The sequence below is a fragment of the Octopus bimaculoides genome, chromosome 2 (genome assembly GCF_001194135.2).
Source record: "Octopus bimaculoides isolate UCB-OBI-ISO-001 chromosome 2, ASM119413v2, whole genome shotgun sequence".
In the NCBI taxonomy this organism is placed as follows: Eukaryota; Metazoa; Mollusca; class Cephalopoda; order Octopoda; family Octopodidae; genus Octopus; species Octopus bimaculoides.
Window position 1 is genome coordinate 14639550 of NC_068982.1, and position 16120 is coordinate 14655669.

Genomic DNA, 16120 nt, shown 5'->3' on the forward strand with positions numbered 1-16120 from the left:
TATATATATATGTGTGTGTGTGTGTGTGTGTGTGTGTGTGTGTGTGTGTGTGTGTGTGTGTGTGTGTGTGTGTGTGTGTGTGCAAAGCAAGAGAGAGAACACATACCCACATACCTACATATATTTAAAAAGACAAATATGCATACAAACATTCCACATGTTTGTGTAGTGTCAATATTATTTGGAAGACAGACAAAAATTGTTGATAAGACAATTTCCACTCTGGTACCTACAATCCTAGAATGCACACTCACCTTTTTGCCATTACTAGTATTGCCAGCCCAACACACAACAGAACATCAGCCTCTCAACAAGATTCGCAACTCTCATCATCATCCTCATTCAACGTCTGTTTTTCATGCTGGTATGGGTCGACCATTTTGGCAGGAGCTGGCAAGCCAGCATACGGCACGAATGTCTATTGTTAGTTTTGGCATGGTTTCTGAGACTGGGTGCCCTTCCTAATGCCAAGCGTTTTACCCTAATTTTCAAAAATTCAAGTGAACACTATAATTAGAAGCATAAAAACCTGCAAAACTTCTATGAGATTTGAAGGTTCAACAGTTTTGAAAAATACACAGTGGACTGTGTGGTAAGAAGCTTGCTTCCCAACCATATGTTGCCAGGTTCAGTCCCACTGCAGAGCACATTGGGCAAGTGTCTTCTACTATAGTTTCAAGCTGACCAAAGCCTTGTGAGTGGATTTGGTAGATGGAAACTGAAAGAAACCCATCATATATATATATATATATATATATATATATATATGTATGTATGTATTTGTGTGTGTGTCTGTGTTTGTTTGTCGCACTATCGCTTGATAACCAATGTTGGTGTGTTTACATCGCCCTAACTTACCTGTTCAGCCAAAAGTGACCGATAGAATAAGTACCAGGCTTACAAAGAATAAGTCCCGCGTTCAATTTGTTCAACTAAAGGTGGTGCTCCAGCATGGCCACAGTCAAATGACTGAAACCAAATAAAAGAATTAAATGCTCCAGTCATTACTTTTCTTTTAATCTTTTGTTTTTTTTTAACGACCTTACACTGACTAGCCATAATAGGTAATAAAATATCCAACCCAAGGCAGAGGGTATGCACCTTTATACATGTGTGTATATATCCCTGTATACATCCATGTATACATCCGCTTTTCCCACGTTTTATTCTGCTGACATTCATGCATGAGTTTAGCCGTGGCATTGTTTTGTCTTACATCAGTAGGAAACACAGCCGTGCAAAGGACTGCCAAAACTAAGTACATACAACTAGTTAAATGAAGTGTGCTTACGACTCTTTACATTCTGTTATTACCAGAAATAGTGCAAAGCGTGTTTGGGGATAACAAGAATAGGAAAAAAAAAATATAAAAACTAAAAACTGGGTATAAACTGGAAAAAATATAATAAAAAGAATAAAAAATGAAACAAAATTAGTTGTCTTCTATCCTTGTCAGTGATCTTCTGAGATAAGAATAGAAATTGCATCATGGAAATAGAAAAATTCAAGTCAGTCTACTCTGTCAGTATCACTGCTGAAGCTTAACTGATGTAAAAAACATAAAAAAATGTTTTTCTGAAAGATTACAGAATTGGCAACAAAAAGACTGTGTTGCTTATGTATTCCATGTGTGAGACAACTCAAATCTTTAACTAACAAGAAATATCTTAATCATTTTAAATCAGTTTTATCTCCTCAATAAGGGGTGTCTATTGTGCTTTAGTTCCATTCCATTCATCTTTGTCTTCTTAAATGTCAACCTTTCAAAACCTGGTATAAGACCACAGCCTCCTACTGCCTCTCAAATACTGCCCCTATCATTTAGTGATTTAATTTTTTTTTCCCCTTCTTCCTGTCCTTTTTCTTGTCTTACAAGTTAATTGGCAACCTCACTAGCGCCAGTGGCATGTTAAAAGCATCCAGTACACTTTGTAAAGTGGTTGGCATTAAGAAGAGCATCCAGCCACAGAAACTATGCCAGAGCTGACACTGGAACTCAACATGGGCCTCCAGCTCACTAGATCCTCTCAAATCATCCAATGAATGCTAGCATGGAAGATGATGTAGGCAACAAGACTTAAATTTGGTTCATTTAGTCCAGAATTGAAAACTTAAATCAATTAAATTACTATATGCTGTTTATAATACCTGTCTTTCAGAAGGAGAAAATAAATAAAATAAGAAGGCCCTAAAAAAATTCAAGATTAATTGTTGTGAGAAGAGAAAATCTGCTGTATCAAGTCTTGTCTCTTGTCTGTGAGCAAAGAATAGAGGAAGTATTGTGGTTATCATTCTGATTCCAGGAAATCGACAATGAATCGACAGTCATTAGAATATTGGTGGGAGCATCTGCCCTGTGCTCCTCACTCTGGGTCTCTGTGCTGGGAATTTAAATTCTTCTGAGGTTCAGTTTACTTTTCAGCCTTCACTCTCAATAGGGAAAAAATTCTCTCTCTCTCGCTCTCTCTCTCTCTCTCTTTCTCTCATACACACACACACACACACACACACACACATGGTTCAAAATTATACAAAAAAATGCAAGACAGAAACACGTGAGGGAACAACAAGCAATGTGTATTAGTTTGATACTCAGGAAAAAAGGAAGAAGTTTTGACATTTGGAGCCATTGCTCTTCTACAGAAAGTATCAAGGAGCGAAAACAGATGGAGAGAGGCACAAAGATGCAAAGAAATATATATATATATCAGATTGGAGCCTGGTGTAGCCATCTCGTTTCACCAGTCCTCAGTCAAATCGTCCAACCCATGCTAGCATGGAAAGCGGACGTTAAACGACGATGATGATGATGATGATATATATCTACACACACACACACACACACACACACACACACACACACACACACACACACACACATAGAAGACATTGGTTGTATTCAAACCAAGAGAGGGATGGGTTTAGCCAGGTTTAAATGCCCAAGGCAGGTGGAATATCACACAACAATGTTGCTATAGCTGTGTCTTTTATTGGAAGTCACTCCCAAGAAAGTTGCAAGCAAGCCAAGTCATAAGCAACTATTTAGCTTCTTAAGAGTTACTAAGGAAAAGGAGAAAAGTTCAAGAACCTGTCTAAAAAAGTACACACACACGTATGTACGTGCATGAATGCATGTATACGTATATATCTGCAGACAGACAAACTTACGGACAGACAAACATTCATTCAAGTAGTATAGCAAAATATTAAAAATAACAGTAGAAACTAAAGCAGAGTTGAACAGGAGGTAAAATTTCAGTCTGAATAATCGTATTGACTGTAATTTAATATATTTTGGATATACAGTAAGACAAAAAAAAAAAAAGAAATCTAAAAAAATTGAAAATGGTGTAAAGGAAAGTAGAATGGAATGTGTGTAAAAAGAGAGATGTTAAAGGAGGAAATTAGCTATTTTTGCTTTAGATGAAATTCTATTTTCGATGAACAAAAATATCTAGGTCATATTATCATGGTGAAGAAAGTTTTTAAATCCAAAATAGAGTTTTCATTTGTGTAAGATCTAGAACTAATTTGCTATTATCTAAGATGTATATCTAAGACATTTATATATTAGCTGAATTGGATAACTTCCAACTGTAATATTTCTTTTGGCTTCAAATAAAGAACGGTTGGGAACTCTTCAGAATGATAAACCAGGTAAATTTAGAAATCTATAGAGATTATTTGATAGGATATATTTGTTGTTCTGTTTTCAGGAAATCAAATCAGACAATTACCATAGAAAGTATGTATTTGTGACAGCAATAAATCTACCAAATTTGGAACATTAGTTAGAGAGTGAACGAGTTAAATGAACTAAAAATAATATTTATTTAGTTCTTTCATGCATGAGAAAAAAACAAAATATAATGAAATATCAAACGCTTGAATTTTTCTGCTTGACTATTTGTCATTGATAGTATCCAGTAAATGATTGATCAGCTTATTGATTTCAGGAGATATGGGAAATGAGATTTTTCCAAGCAGATTTATGATATCAGCAAAGCAAAACAACTATCTCTGAACTGGAACTAGCTTACTGATGAAGCTAACTGGGAACTTCTGTTCTACAGTGCTTGCCATGTTAAAATAAATACATGCTTGAAAAAGTAACAGTGCATTAAATTAAGTCACTATCTAACATGAAAGTAGCCAATGATAATTTTGTACTCTAGCAAAAAATCTACGATAAGAGACTTAATATCTCCATTATTGAAAGATAAGTAGCATAATTCACTGTGATAAAGAATTCATTTTACATTGTTGACAGAGATACACTAAGAAAATAGATAGTAGTAAGTACAATGAATTGTTATTTGGTAGTCATGGTGACTAATGCAAATCATTAATGTATTGATATCTTATGAAAAGACACGAAGTAATATTTTAAAGATGTGGGAAAATCAATTAAATTGACCATAGCATATGATTAATATCTTATTTTATACAGGCATTTTAATCATAACAGCACTGTATTGGTGCTTTTGTTAATTAGTCCCATCTAATTAACAAAAGCGTTGTAAATACTATTGCACCTGTAATAGTCTGTTTGCAGAATATTTACTCATCAATTCATCAGTAGCTGGGGGATGATGTGAACCAACAAAAAATGAAGTGTTTGCTCAAGAACACAATGTATCACTGTGCTGGAATCGAAACCACAATCTTACAATGATGAGTACAACATCCTAACCACTAAGCCACAAGCCTCTACACACACACTCACGTGTGTGTGTGTGTGTGTATGTCTTTGTGTTTGTGTATGTCCTTCCACCACTGCTCAACAAGCAGTTGGTTGGCACTCCGTCAATTACTACGACGAGGGTTCCAGTTGATCCAATCAACGGAACAACCTGCTCGTGAAATTAACGTGCAAGTGGCTGAGCACTCCATAGACACGTGTACCCTTAACATAGTTCTCGAGGAGATTCAGCGTGACACAGTGTGACAAGGCTGGCCCTTTGAAATACAGGTACAACAGAAACAGGAACATAGAATGAGAGAAAGTTGTGGTGAAAGAGTACAGCAGGGTTCGCCACCAACCCCTGCCGGAGCCTTGTGGAGCTTTAGGTGTTTTCGCTCAATAAACACTCACAATGCCCGTTCTGGGAATCGAAACCGCGATCCTACGACCATGAGTCTGCTGCCCTAACCACTGAGCCATTGCGCCTCCACTCAACAAGCAGTGTTGGTGTGTTTACATGCCCATAACTTGGCAGTTTTAAGAAAGGAGACCAATAAAGTAAGCAGCTGACTGCAAACAAAAAAAAAAGTTTGGGGACCAATTTGTTCAACTTAAACCCTTGAATATAGTGCCCCAGCATGGCCGCAGTCCAAAGGCTGAAAGAAAGACAATAAAAGGAAATAAAAGATAGTTTACTCACTTAATGTTTTTCAAAAAGGGGATTACATTCAGCCAAAAGTTTTCTGTCAATTTTGGTTTCCCAGACAGCATAAGTCCTTTAAGATTTTTCCCATATGTCAGCAAGAAGTTGTAAATTGAATTCTCAGACAATGCATTGGTATGACTAATATCAATGGCACGTAATTTGATGAATTTTCCTGTTTCCATTAGTTTTTCTAATATCTGTTCAAAGAAAATTAATAGAATAAATGAAACATGATAAATGAAGAAACAATTATCTTTCAAATCATTTTTAAGGTTTGATTCAATATTATATAAATGGAATAGAAAAGATTTAGGCTTCTTGATTTAATATTGTTTTGCATTGATATAGTTTGGCAGTATTTGATAGACCTGGCTGTCACAGTGGTAGTGATGATGTCAGATGGTGCAACCATCATTGGCAGTTCACACTCCACCCAATTCCATTGCCAATGCCTCCCATGGCTCTGTGGTTAGAGCATCGAGCTTACGATCGTGAAGTTGTGAGTTCAAATCCTGGACTGGGCTGTGTGTTGTGCTCTTGAGCAAGACACTTTATTTCATGTTGCTCCAGTTCACTCAGCTGTAGAAATGAGTTGTGGTGTCACCGGTGCCAAGCTATATCGGACCTTGCCTTTCTCTTGGATAACATTGGTGGTGTGGAGAGGGGAGGCTGGTATGCATGGGCGATTGCTGGTCTTCCATAAACATCCTTGCTTGGACTTGTGCCTGGGAGGGTAACTTTCTATCCATGCAATCCCATGGTCAGTCATTACCGAAGGGGGTCTCACACATCATCACGCCTCCCACCACATCATTGCCAAACTCAGCTTTTTCACCAATCTGCACCAACATCCATAGAGGCTCAGTGCACAGCCATCGCATCCCAAACTATTTTGCTCAGTGAACCCTTATTTCCACCTGCTGCAGCTCCTCTTCTTCTATGCAGTTTGAATGTAAATGAGCAGAGGCACAGAATAAGCAGAAATATTGTAGTACAAAGCTCAACGTCTCACAATATTTTCATCCAATTAGGTTCTGAGATCAAATTCTGGCATGGTTAATTAGATTTTCAATTATTTCATGTTTTATTTCAGTTCTAATGGGAAAATGCTTGAAACATAGAAGGGATAATTAAATCAGCTACATGCCACTATGCAATTAGCCATGTAATTAAGAAATCAGTATAATAATTCATTTGTTAGAATTCTCTCTTTACACAGATCATGTTGAGGATGAATAATTTGGACTTGTCTAATGTTGTTGTAGCCATCATTGTTTAGCCCTGGCTCAACCCTGATCAATGAAGCTTTCAGCAGTGCCCCGACTCTGAGTTTGAGAAGTTACACAAAAAGAAGGATACTCTCACCAATTATGAGGGATTAAGACAATGCAGAATTAGGTGTCCTCACTAATAATATAACGAGACACCTACAGTAGATCATTTGAAGCCACAACCTATAGTCTTCTGATGCCTTATACCTTCTATGGAGAAAAAAATACATGTAATAGAAAACTAGTGGAAATGGAAATGTTTTATGAGTAGAAAAAGTGCGGAAGACTTAGAGAAATAACAATCATTTCCCTTGGAAACAACTATCATTCTGTACACAAACATTAAGAATGTACTCTCTTTCTCTTGATTCCCAAATAACTAATGTTCTACAAAGAAAACACACACACATACATACTATTGATAAGTTACAGGTAACATCATGCTGACAGTTTCTAAAAAGAATGAAATAGAGGTATACATGATTACCACCAACTAGAAATTGCATGAACTTTGTAATAAGTAAACAAATAGGAAATAAAATATCTGATTGTTATGCATCTTTTCCATATAATTCCTTAATTTCCAAGTCAAATTTCTAATCCTGCCCCATGTTTTGAGAGGATGGCTATCTCCCTTGTATTAACTGCCATCACTTGAGGGAACCACATGTGTATTACAAACACAATTTGAATTCACAACTATGAAGCTTTGAGCAACAAACACAATAAAGACAAGGCTTTCTTTGTGGTCTAACAGCTGGTATTTCTAATATGAGACATTTATCAGTTTATACATGATAAACAGTGATTATATTAGATTATCTTTGCATAAACTAAATATGTTAAAAGTAGAAAAAGTGCAGAGGACCTAAAGAAACCTGATATATCTTTGATAGATCTAACAGTTATAGAATTGGTAGAAATAGTGCAACAAAAGATAAAATGAGACTATGATGAGTGAATAAACACACAATTGACTGAAATCTTATGATTATGTAGCATCAATCTACATTCCATCTTATTATAGCCAAAAAAAGGTAATTTCTTTATTTATAAGCATTGTAGTGAATTAGAAGCACTTTTTTGTTTAGTGTAAGCAATGTGAAGAGCAAGACTTTATTTTTTATGTTCATGAATTAGTTGTGATATAAATCAATAAGGGTTTCAACAAGATCGTTAGTGTTGTAAAAATGATATTGAGGTTTAAGCCTAGAGCTTCAAATACAATATTTCTTCAAAGAGAAATTTTAAGTATGTGTATATGTAAGAAAGAGGGAGAAAGAATGAGAGAGAGAGAGAAAGGGTGAGAGAGAGAAGAAGAGAAAGAGAATGCTTGTGGGGGGTGGGAGAGAAAAAAACAGAGAAAGAAAGAAAAAGAGGGAGAGAGAGAAAGAGAGTTTATGTGTATATGTATACATACATTCTCTGTATGTGAGAGAGAAAGAGGGAGAAGGAGAGAGAGTATGTGAGCGTATATCATATAGAGAGAGTGAGAGATAATGAGCTCGAGAAATAGAGAGAGAGAGAGAGAGAGAGAAGAACAAGAAGAGAGAGAGAGAAGAACAAGAAGAGAGAGAGAGAAGAACAAGAAGAGAGAGAGAGAAGAACAAGAAGAGAGAGAGAAGAACACGAAGAGAGAGAGAGAAGAACACGAAGAGAGAGAGAGAAGAACAAGAAGAGAGAGAGAGAATAACAAGAAGAGAGAGAGAAGAACAAGAAGAGAGAGAGAGAAGAACAAGAAGAGAGAGAGAGAAGAACAAGAAGAGAGAGAGAGAAGAACAAGAAGAGAGAGAGAGTACATGAGCATATATCGTAAAAAGTGACAGATAACGAGTTCAAGAAATGGAGAAGGAAGATCAGAGAGAGACAGACAGTTAGGTAGATCTATCTATCTATCTATCTATCTATCTATCTGTCTATCTGTCTATCTATCTATCTATCTGTCTATCTATCTATCTATCTGTCTATCTATCTATCTTCTATCTATCTATCTATCTATCTATCTATCTATCTACCTGTCTATCTATCTATTTATTTTCTATCCCTCTATTTTTTTTCTTTGGCAGCCTACAATAAATTAATACAAAAGCCTAAATATAAATATTTACATGTACATATTGGTAACTGGTAAACATTTTTTTTTAAAGCCTCTAAAGATAAACAGTGGTAAGTACAAATAAAGTAAGGCAATTAGCAGAAGGAAGTGAAAAAATTCAATGTTCTTAGCAGAGTTATCTTCCAGAACATTCTCGTTTAATGGTTACAGGAAATATAAGGAAGCAATAAAAAGTAAAAACTTAAAACAGAAAAGAAAAATGTAAAATTATATATAAAACCCCAAAGCGTTTAGTTAATTCTATTATTGAATTCTTCCATTTATTTTACCTTTCCAAATTTGTTGGAAGTCATTAGCATAATTTTTAATGGATTCATCAGCAATTAACTTCCATCTAGAGACTGTTCTTTTGGATTGTTAAGAGAACATCGTAAGGGACAGACTGATAAAGACAGTGTTAGGGAAGAGTATAATAGGGGGAAATGGAAAAGTAGTGACAGGGTTTTAGTGAAAGGTGGGGTGCCAGAGAATGATAAAGAAGGTGGATTGAGTTGGGTAGGAGATGCTTGGCAAACCCCACATTAACTGGATGGGTAGAGCGGTGCATGAAGGAGAGAGAAGGTAATGATGAGGAACCAGGGTGTATTCTCACATTAACATGTCCAAAAGGACATGGTAATAGAAGAATCAAGGATGGTGGGTACAAGCTGCCAGAATGCAACCCCTCTTCACTCATGCATTACGATTTTGATTTTGAAGGATAGAAGAGGAAGGAGTAGCAAGATTTGGGTGTTGAAAAGGGGCTATTCAATATGCACAGGTAGAGTACTCTCCTCTCAGTTGTGGTTGGTATGATAGAGTGAGTAAAAGAGATGACAGAAACAAGAGGGTACAAAATAAATACAGTGGGTAGAAGAAAATGGTTGGCAGATATGAGGGTATTTAACAAGCAATAAGCAATGGGTGCATTCACTATGCAATAGGCAAGTGGTCACCAAACTTACATGGGAGGTTAGGGTTTCCTATGGTACCACATACTGCCAGTTGACATGGTCCATTGTTATCTTCTTCATCAGATGTAACATCCTGAGATCACTTTTCACCTCATCCTAAATCTTTCTTGGTTTCCCTCTTCCACAACTACAATTCTCTTTGCAGGCTCAACACTTGCCTACGCAGCTGTCATCCTTAATCTACATCATATGTCCATACCTTTACTCTCTTCTCTCTCACATTAGATTCATCTCATAATCAGTTTGTCTCTCAGCTTAATTATATTTCTTCACTCAAGCTCGTGACCACAGCACGTCCACTGAAGAACTTCCATCTCATTTCTTTCTACTTTTGCAGAGTTTTCTGCATTTAAAGTTCACATTGTACTGCTATGCAGCAGACTTTGCACACAAACACCATACAATCGGTCACTGACCTGAAAGGAGAAACTCTTTGTTGCCAGTAGAGAAAAAAAATAACTCCCCAGTCTGTCCTTATTCTGGCTGCCATATTTTCAGAATAGTTGTCACTGGTCACCTAGATAAACTAGCACTCCATCAGTTATGATGACAAGGGTCCTAGTTGATCTGACCAATGGAACAGCCTGCTCCTGAAATTAACGTGCATGTGACTGAACACTCCACGAATATGTGTACCCTTCATGTAGTTCTTGTTTCAGCATAACACAGAATATGACAAAGCCGGCCCTTTGAAATACAGGTACAACTCATTTTGACCAGCTGAGTAGACTGAAGTAATGTGAAATAAAGTGTCTTGCTCAAGGACACAATATGCTGCCAGTTTTCAAACTCATAATCTTATGATTGTGAGCTGAATACCTTAACCACTTATCCTGGCACCTTTGTTCATCTAGATTACAAAAAGGGTATCAGCTATTCCTAGGCAACTACCTGGGTATTTCACACATGCGCATGCATGCATGCACGCATTCACACATGTGTATGCATGCAAACACATGTATACATATACACATACACACACATACATATAGGAAAAAGGAATTGTATTAGGTATTTCTGTCATCATCATCATCACCATCATTGTTTAACGTCCGCTTTCCATGCTAGCATGGGTTGGACGATTTGACTGAGGACTGGCAAACCAGATGGCTACACCAGGCTCCTTTGATAAAGGCTATAAAGGGTGTGTGTGTGTGTGTGTGTGTGTGTGTGTGTGTGCATGCGTGTGGTATGGTGTTGGTGTGTGTATGTACGTGTGTGTGTTTGCCTTTGCATATTGCTTCGAAACTTCCATTTACCCATCTATTTATATGCATGTCTGTGTCCATGCCCACCACACATGAATGTGCACACACATAATTAACACAAATTCTGGCTGCTCCACTGCATCTATCATCAAGCTAACCAATCTGCCATGCATATATATACACAAATTATTCACTAGCGTAGAACAGTAACAAAGAACGAAATATAAAATTCACATTCACACTACTTCATCTATCCTTGCTTTATCATCTCTAAACATTGCACACACGTTTACCATTGAGGATATGATAATAGCATTTATTGGTATACGGACATAATAAGCTTTCGGTGTAGTGCAAAGATACATAATTTATAGCTAATTTGTACTGTGACAGATAGAAGACCATGGCGATAAATTGAATACGTTAATTACAAAATATATTGAGCAGTAAAAATTTCCATTGTGTGGTGACAGTCAGTACAACCAACAAATTCAGTTTACTTCAAATAACAGCTAAAGTTCCTCTAAGTCATATCCTGTTATCTTAAGTAAAAAAAAAGGATACACTGGACAGTGTACAAAAAGATGGGATGGTCATGTCTGGAATGAATTTGATCAGTGATATGAGCTTAATCTGAGTACAAGCTCTTGGAAATATTTGGCAATTTAGTAAGGCAGAGAACTGGCAGAATCATTAGCATGCCAGGCAAAATACTTAGCAGTATTTTGTCCAGCTTTACATTCTGAGTTCAAATTCCACCAAGGTTGGCTTAGCCTTTCATCCTTTCAGGGTCGATAAAATAAGTATCCATAAAGTCCTGGGGTCAATGTAATCGCCTTTCTGACTCCCCCAAAATTTCTGGCCTTGTGCCAAAATTTGAAACCTATATTAAATAATTAAGTGATTCTATCTGTATGAGTTAAAGCTGAGCCACAAGGAAGTCTTTAAGGGAGGGCATAACCTATTAAAAGCTGTACTACACCAGCTTAGAAGTAACAAATACTTAAAGTAACATGACCCTTGGGCCATGTTGCAAGTATGGGTGCAACACCCTAACCACTGGGCCACGTGGTTAGGGTGTTGCAATCCAAAATATGTATCTTCAGAATTACTCATTGATCAAAAGTGACAGCAGGACTATTATTAAACCCCAAAGACGTAAGAAAAATATCAGTTATGTCACCTCTTTGACAAACATGACACATGATTTCCTTAAATATATTTTTATGTTTTTCATGATGATATACATTGATGTTTACATCAAAGAATGCAAGCTTTGTCAGAAAATGATGTTCTTCGAGCAAAGTCCTTTGCACTGTGTTTTGAAGCCCTTTGCACTGAAACATTCCCTTGTCACTCTCACCTCTAGAAATATAGTAAACCTACCATTGACTCAATGGAAATATTTAACCCATGATGTTTTTGTTCAGAAACTGATATAAAAAAATATATAATTGTTATAAACCCAAAAAGGTAATATCTAGGTTTAAAAGGTTTTAATCAACTAAAAATACAGCAATCTACAATACAAACAAAGATTGCTAAATTGTAAGCAAAACAAAACCTCAATGTAATAACAGTTTTATGCAGTGAGTTGCTACAGTCTCGACTAACTAAAAGCCAACACTGAACACATCATGCCACAAACAGAACAGAACTTCGTGCAGCTGCACTGCAGGCAAATAACAGCAATCGAGACAATCAAAATCACGTGATAAAAACACATTCGTTTGTCACTCTCACCTCCAGAAATATAGTAAACATCAGGGGTTGAAAATTTCCATTGAGTCAATGGTAGGTTTACTATAATTCTGGAGGTGAGAATGACAAGGGAATGTATCAGTGCAAAGGGCTTCAAAACACAGTGCAAAGGACGGCGAGCTGGCAGAAATGTTAGCACGCCGGGCGAAATGCTTAGCAGTATTTCGTCTGCTGTTACGTTCTGAGTTCAAATTCCACCAAGGTCGACTTTGTCATTCATCCTCTTGGGGTCGATAAATTAAGTACCAGTTACGCACTGGAGTCGATGTGATCGACTTAATCCCTTTGTCTGTCCTTGTTTGTCCCCTCTATGTTTAGCTCCTTGTGGGCAGTAAAGAAATAAGAAATATAGTAAGCCAACCATTGACTCAATGGAAAATTTTAGCCCATGATGTTATTGTTCAGAAACTGATATAAAAATATATAATAATTAATCTCATTTTGCATGAGATTATGTTATGTCTCAATGCTACTGCTATTTAACACCTTCGGATGATCTCTACTCAACTGCTACTCGTCAGCTACTCAACTGTCACTCAACTCCTCTACCACGGCCAGACTACCTTTATTTATATGTCTTGGGCGATCCCACTTCTTCGCTTGGGGGTATCGACACAACAGATTACTAAAAAATAATAGCTTCACCAACCTAAGTTCCTTCTGAATTCAAAACATTGAATATTTTCTTCTTCTATACACACCAATCTAATGTCTCATTTTGTCGGCCTACCTGTATGATTTCTTGCCAAACTAACAAAGACCAACACTCACTTTCTTAAACCCTTGTGATTACATTGAATGAAATAAAACTTCTGAATTAAACTACAAGCATCCATGCTGATGCCACACAGAAAACACCTGTACTGGTGCCATGTAGAATGCATCCATGCCAGTGTCAGGTATAAAGTACCTGTGCCAGTGCCACTCAATAGCACTGGTGCTAGTGCCACATAAAATACACCCAGTACACTCTATAAAGTGGTTAATTTTAGGATGGGCATCCAGCCATAGAAATAGATAATGGGAGCCTGGTGCAGCTTTTTGGTTGGACAGCTCCAGTCAAACTGTCCAACTCATGCCAGCAAGGAAAACAGATATTAAATGATGATGATGTTTCTGTATGTTGATGTTTTATCACCAAGCATGCAGTTATATATTTATATTCTAATATTCATGCCTTACCAAAAGTTTAAGCAGCGTAAGTGAAATGGTACAATATGAAACGGCTTCCATCAGGAATCAAGATTTATTACGTAAAAAAGTATCGAAATTTCCAATTTTAAACTGGCCATTTGATGGTTATTTAGTATATCAAGACCAATTTCGAGTAATAAGAAAAAAAATTAAAGAATATATTTAAATAAAATTCGTTTATACTTATCTAGACAGAAATCTCTTGAATAATTCAATCATGCAAATTATCAAATCTTGTTCTCATGTCATTTATTGATTTGAAAAAGAATTTGTCTGAAGATTTATCCATAATTTTAGCACTGTGAAAACTGATTTTTGTGGCAATTGTTGTAGTTCTTGTTGTTGATTATGTTCTTAGTTGTTATTGTTTTGATTGTTACAGTCTTGTAGTTTTCATTTGCTGAATCATCATCATCATTGTCATTGTCATTATCATCACCGCCACCATCATGTTAACATCCATTTTTTCCCTGACTCCATTGATTGAACAGGGTTTATCAAGGCAGACTCTTTTATGGCTGGGATGCCCTTCATGTCACCAACCCTCACCTGTTTCCAAGCAAGATATTTTTTTCCCATGGCCAGACATGTATCTGCAGAAATTGTGATAACATCATTTGTTTACAATTATTGCCCACTGTCAAAACAAGGTTACACACCAGCACACACACACACATTTAGTGTACTGTTCCATTATTAGTGGGCTCAACAAAAGAAGCACTCTGTCCAGTAAGAGAGAAATATTATTTAATATACACAAGCTTCAAATGGAAGCTACTATTACACATGCCGCACAAGCTTGTCTGACCACTGTATTTTCAGAAGAATGAAAATGATAGTACTTCCCATTTATATTCTGTGTGTACACACACATATATATGAGGGAGTACTAAAAAGTCCCTGGCTTTGGGTAAAAGAAAATACAAAAGGATCAATTAATTATGATTTTATTCAACATATTCCCCTCTCAGATTCACACACTTTTCGTGGCAGTCCTTCAGTTTTTCTAAGCTCTGAAAAAGAACTCGAAAGGTTAGGCCTCCAACCAGGCTTTTCACAATACCCTTAAAGCCAGGAACTTTTCAGACCCTCTCATACATATATTTACAGCATTTGTTCCTATGTACGTTTCACCATTCTTGTTATTTGGAACCTCTTTGGAAATTTCAAGTGCAACTGGATGCTTAACCATAGCATACCATCAGGGAACTAAAGTCTGAGACTTCGAAAATCCAATGCAGGGTTCCAAACAACCTCAATGGTAAATAGGAACAAATGATATAAACTTCTGTTTATTGTAATTTCTCATATATAAGGTGTTCAGAAAGTCTCTCTGCAGTAAGTATTTTATTGTAAAATGAATATTCATAAGATGGTATAAGACAACGAAAGAATATATCAGACTTTACAAAACTTTAAAAAACTTTTTAAGAGCTGTTGCAAGTGTCATCCTTTGTTTTCAGTTCATGAGTTGACTCTTCTACACATGTTTTGAATTACATCTTGGAGAGTCTGACGCACTATGGACCATGTGAAGGTTATGATTGTGTCTTTTAGCTATCCATACTCCAACTTTTTCGGGATGCAGAGGTTGCTCATGCATTGTTTGTGGATTCTCAGTGCTCCATAACCTTGTGTTTTGCGAATTTATGTCTCCTGACATGTGAAACCAAGTCTCATTGGTGTAAAAACAGCCATCCAGCACTTCTATGCCTTTTTCGGCAACAAAGTTTTGGAACCAAAAACAACAATGAAGCCTTTTAGCTTGATCCGTAGTCTTCAATTCTTGAACTGCCAGCACCTTGTATGGAAAGCAATTTAATTTTTTTTTTACTACCGTGTGAGCACTTCCTAGGCTGATTTCCATTTCACTGCAGAGAGACTTTTTGAACACACTGTATCATCGTTTAACGTCTGCTTTCCATGCTAGCATGGGTTGGACGATTTGACTGAGGACTGGTGAACCAGATTGCTGCACCAGGCTCCAATCTGATTTGGCAGAGTTTCTACAGCTGGATGCCCTTCCTAACGCCAACCACTCAGAGAGTGTAGTGGGTGCTTTTACGTGTCACCCGCACGAAGGCTAGTCAGGCGGTACTGGCAACGGCCATGCTCAAAATGGTGTATTTTATGTGCCACCCGCACAAGAGCCAGTCCAGGGGCACTGGCAACGATCTCGCTCGAAAATATATATATATACATATATATATATATATATATATATATA

At 36.8% G+C, this 16120-nt stretch overlaps 1 protein-coding gene across 10 annotated transcripts in view; it reads right to left on the reverse strand.

The window, feature by feature from the left end:
- LOC106876006 (F-box/LRR-repeat protein fbxl-1) overlaps positions 1 to 16120 on the reverse strand; it is a 336358-nt gene that overhangs the window by 32984 nt on the left and 287254 nt on the right. For all 10 annotated transcript variants that reach the window (XM_052975599.1, XM_014924360.2, XM_014924365.2 and 7 more), the window contains one exon: positions 5385 to 5587. In XM_052975599.1, the coding sequence (XP_052831559.1) occupies positions 5385 to 5587 (203 nt within the window). The remainder of the gene's footprint in view (positions 1 to 5384; positions 5588 to 16120) is intronic.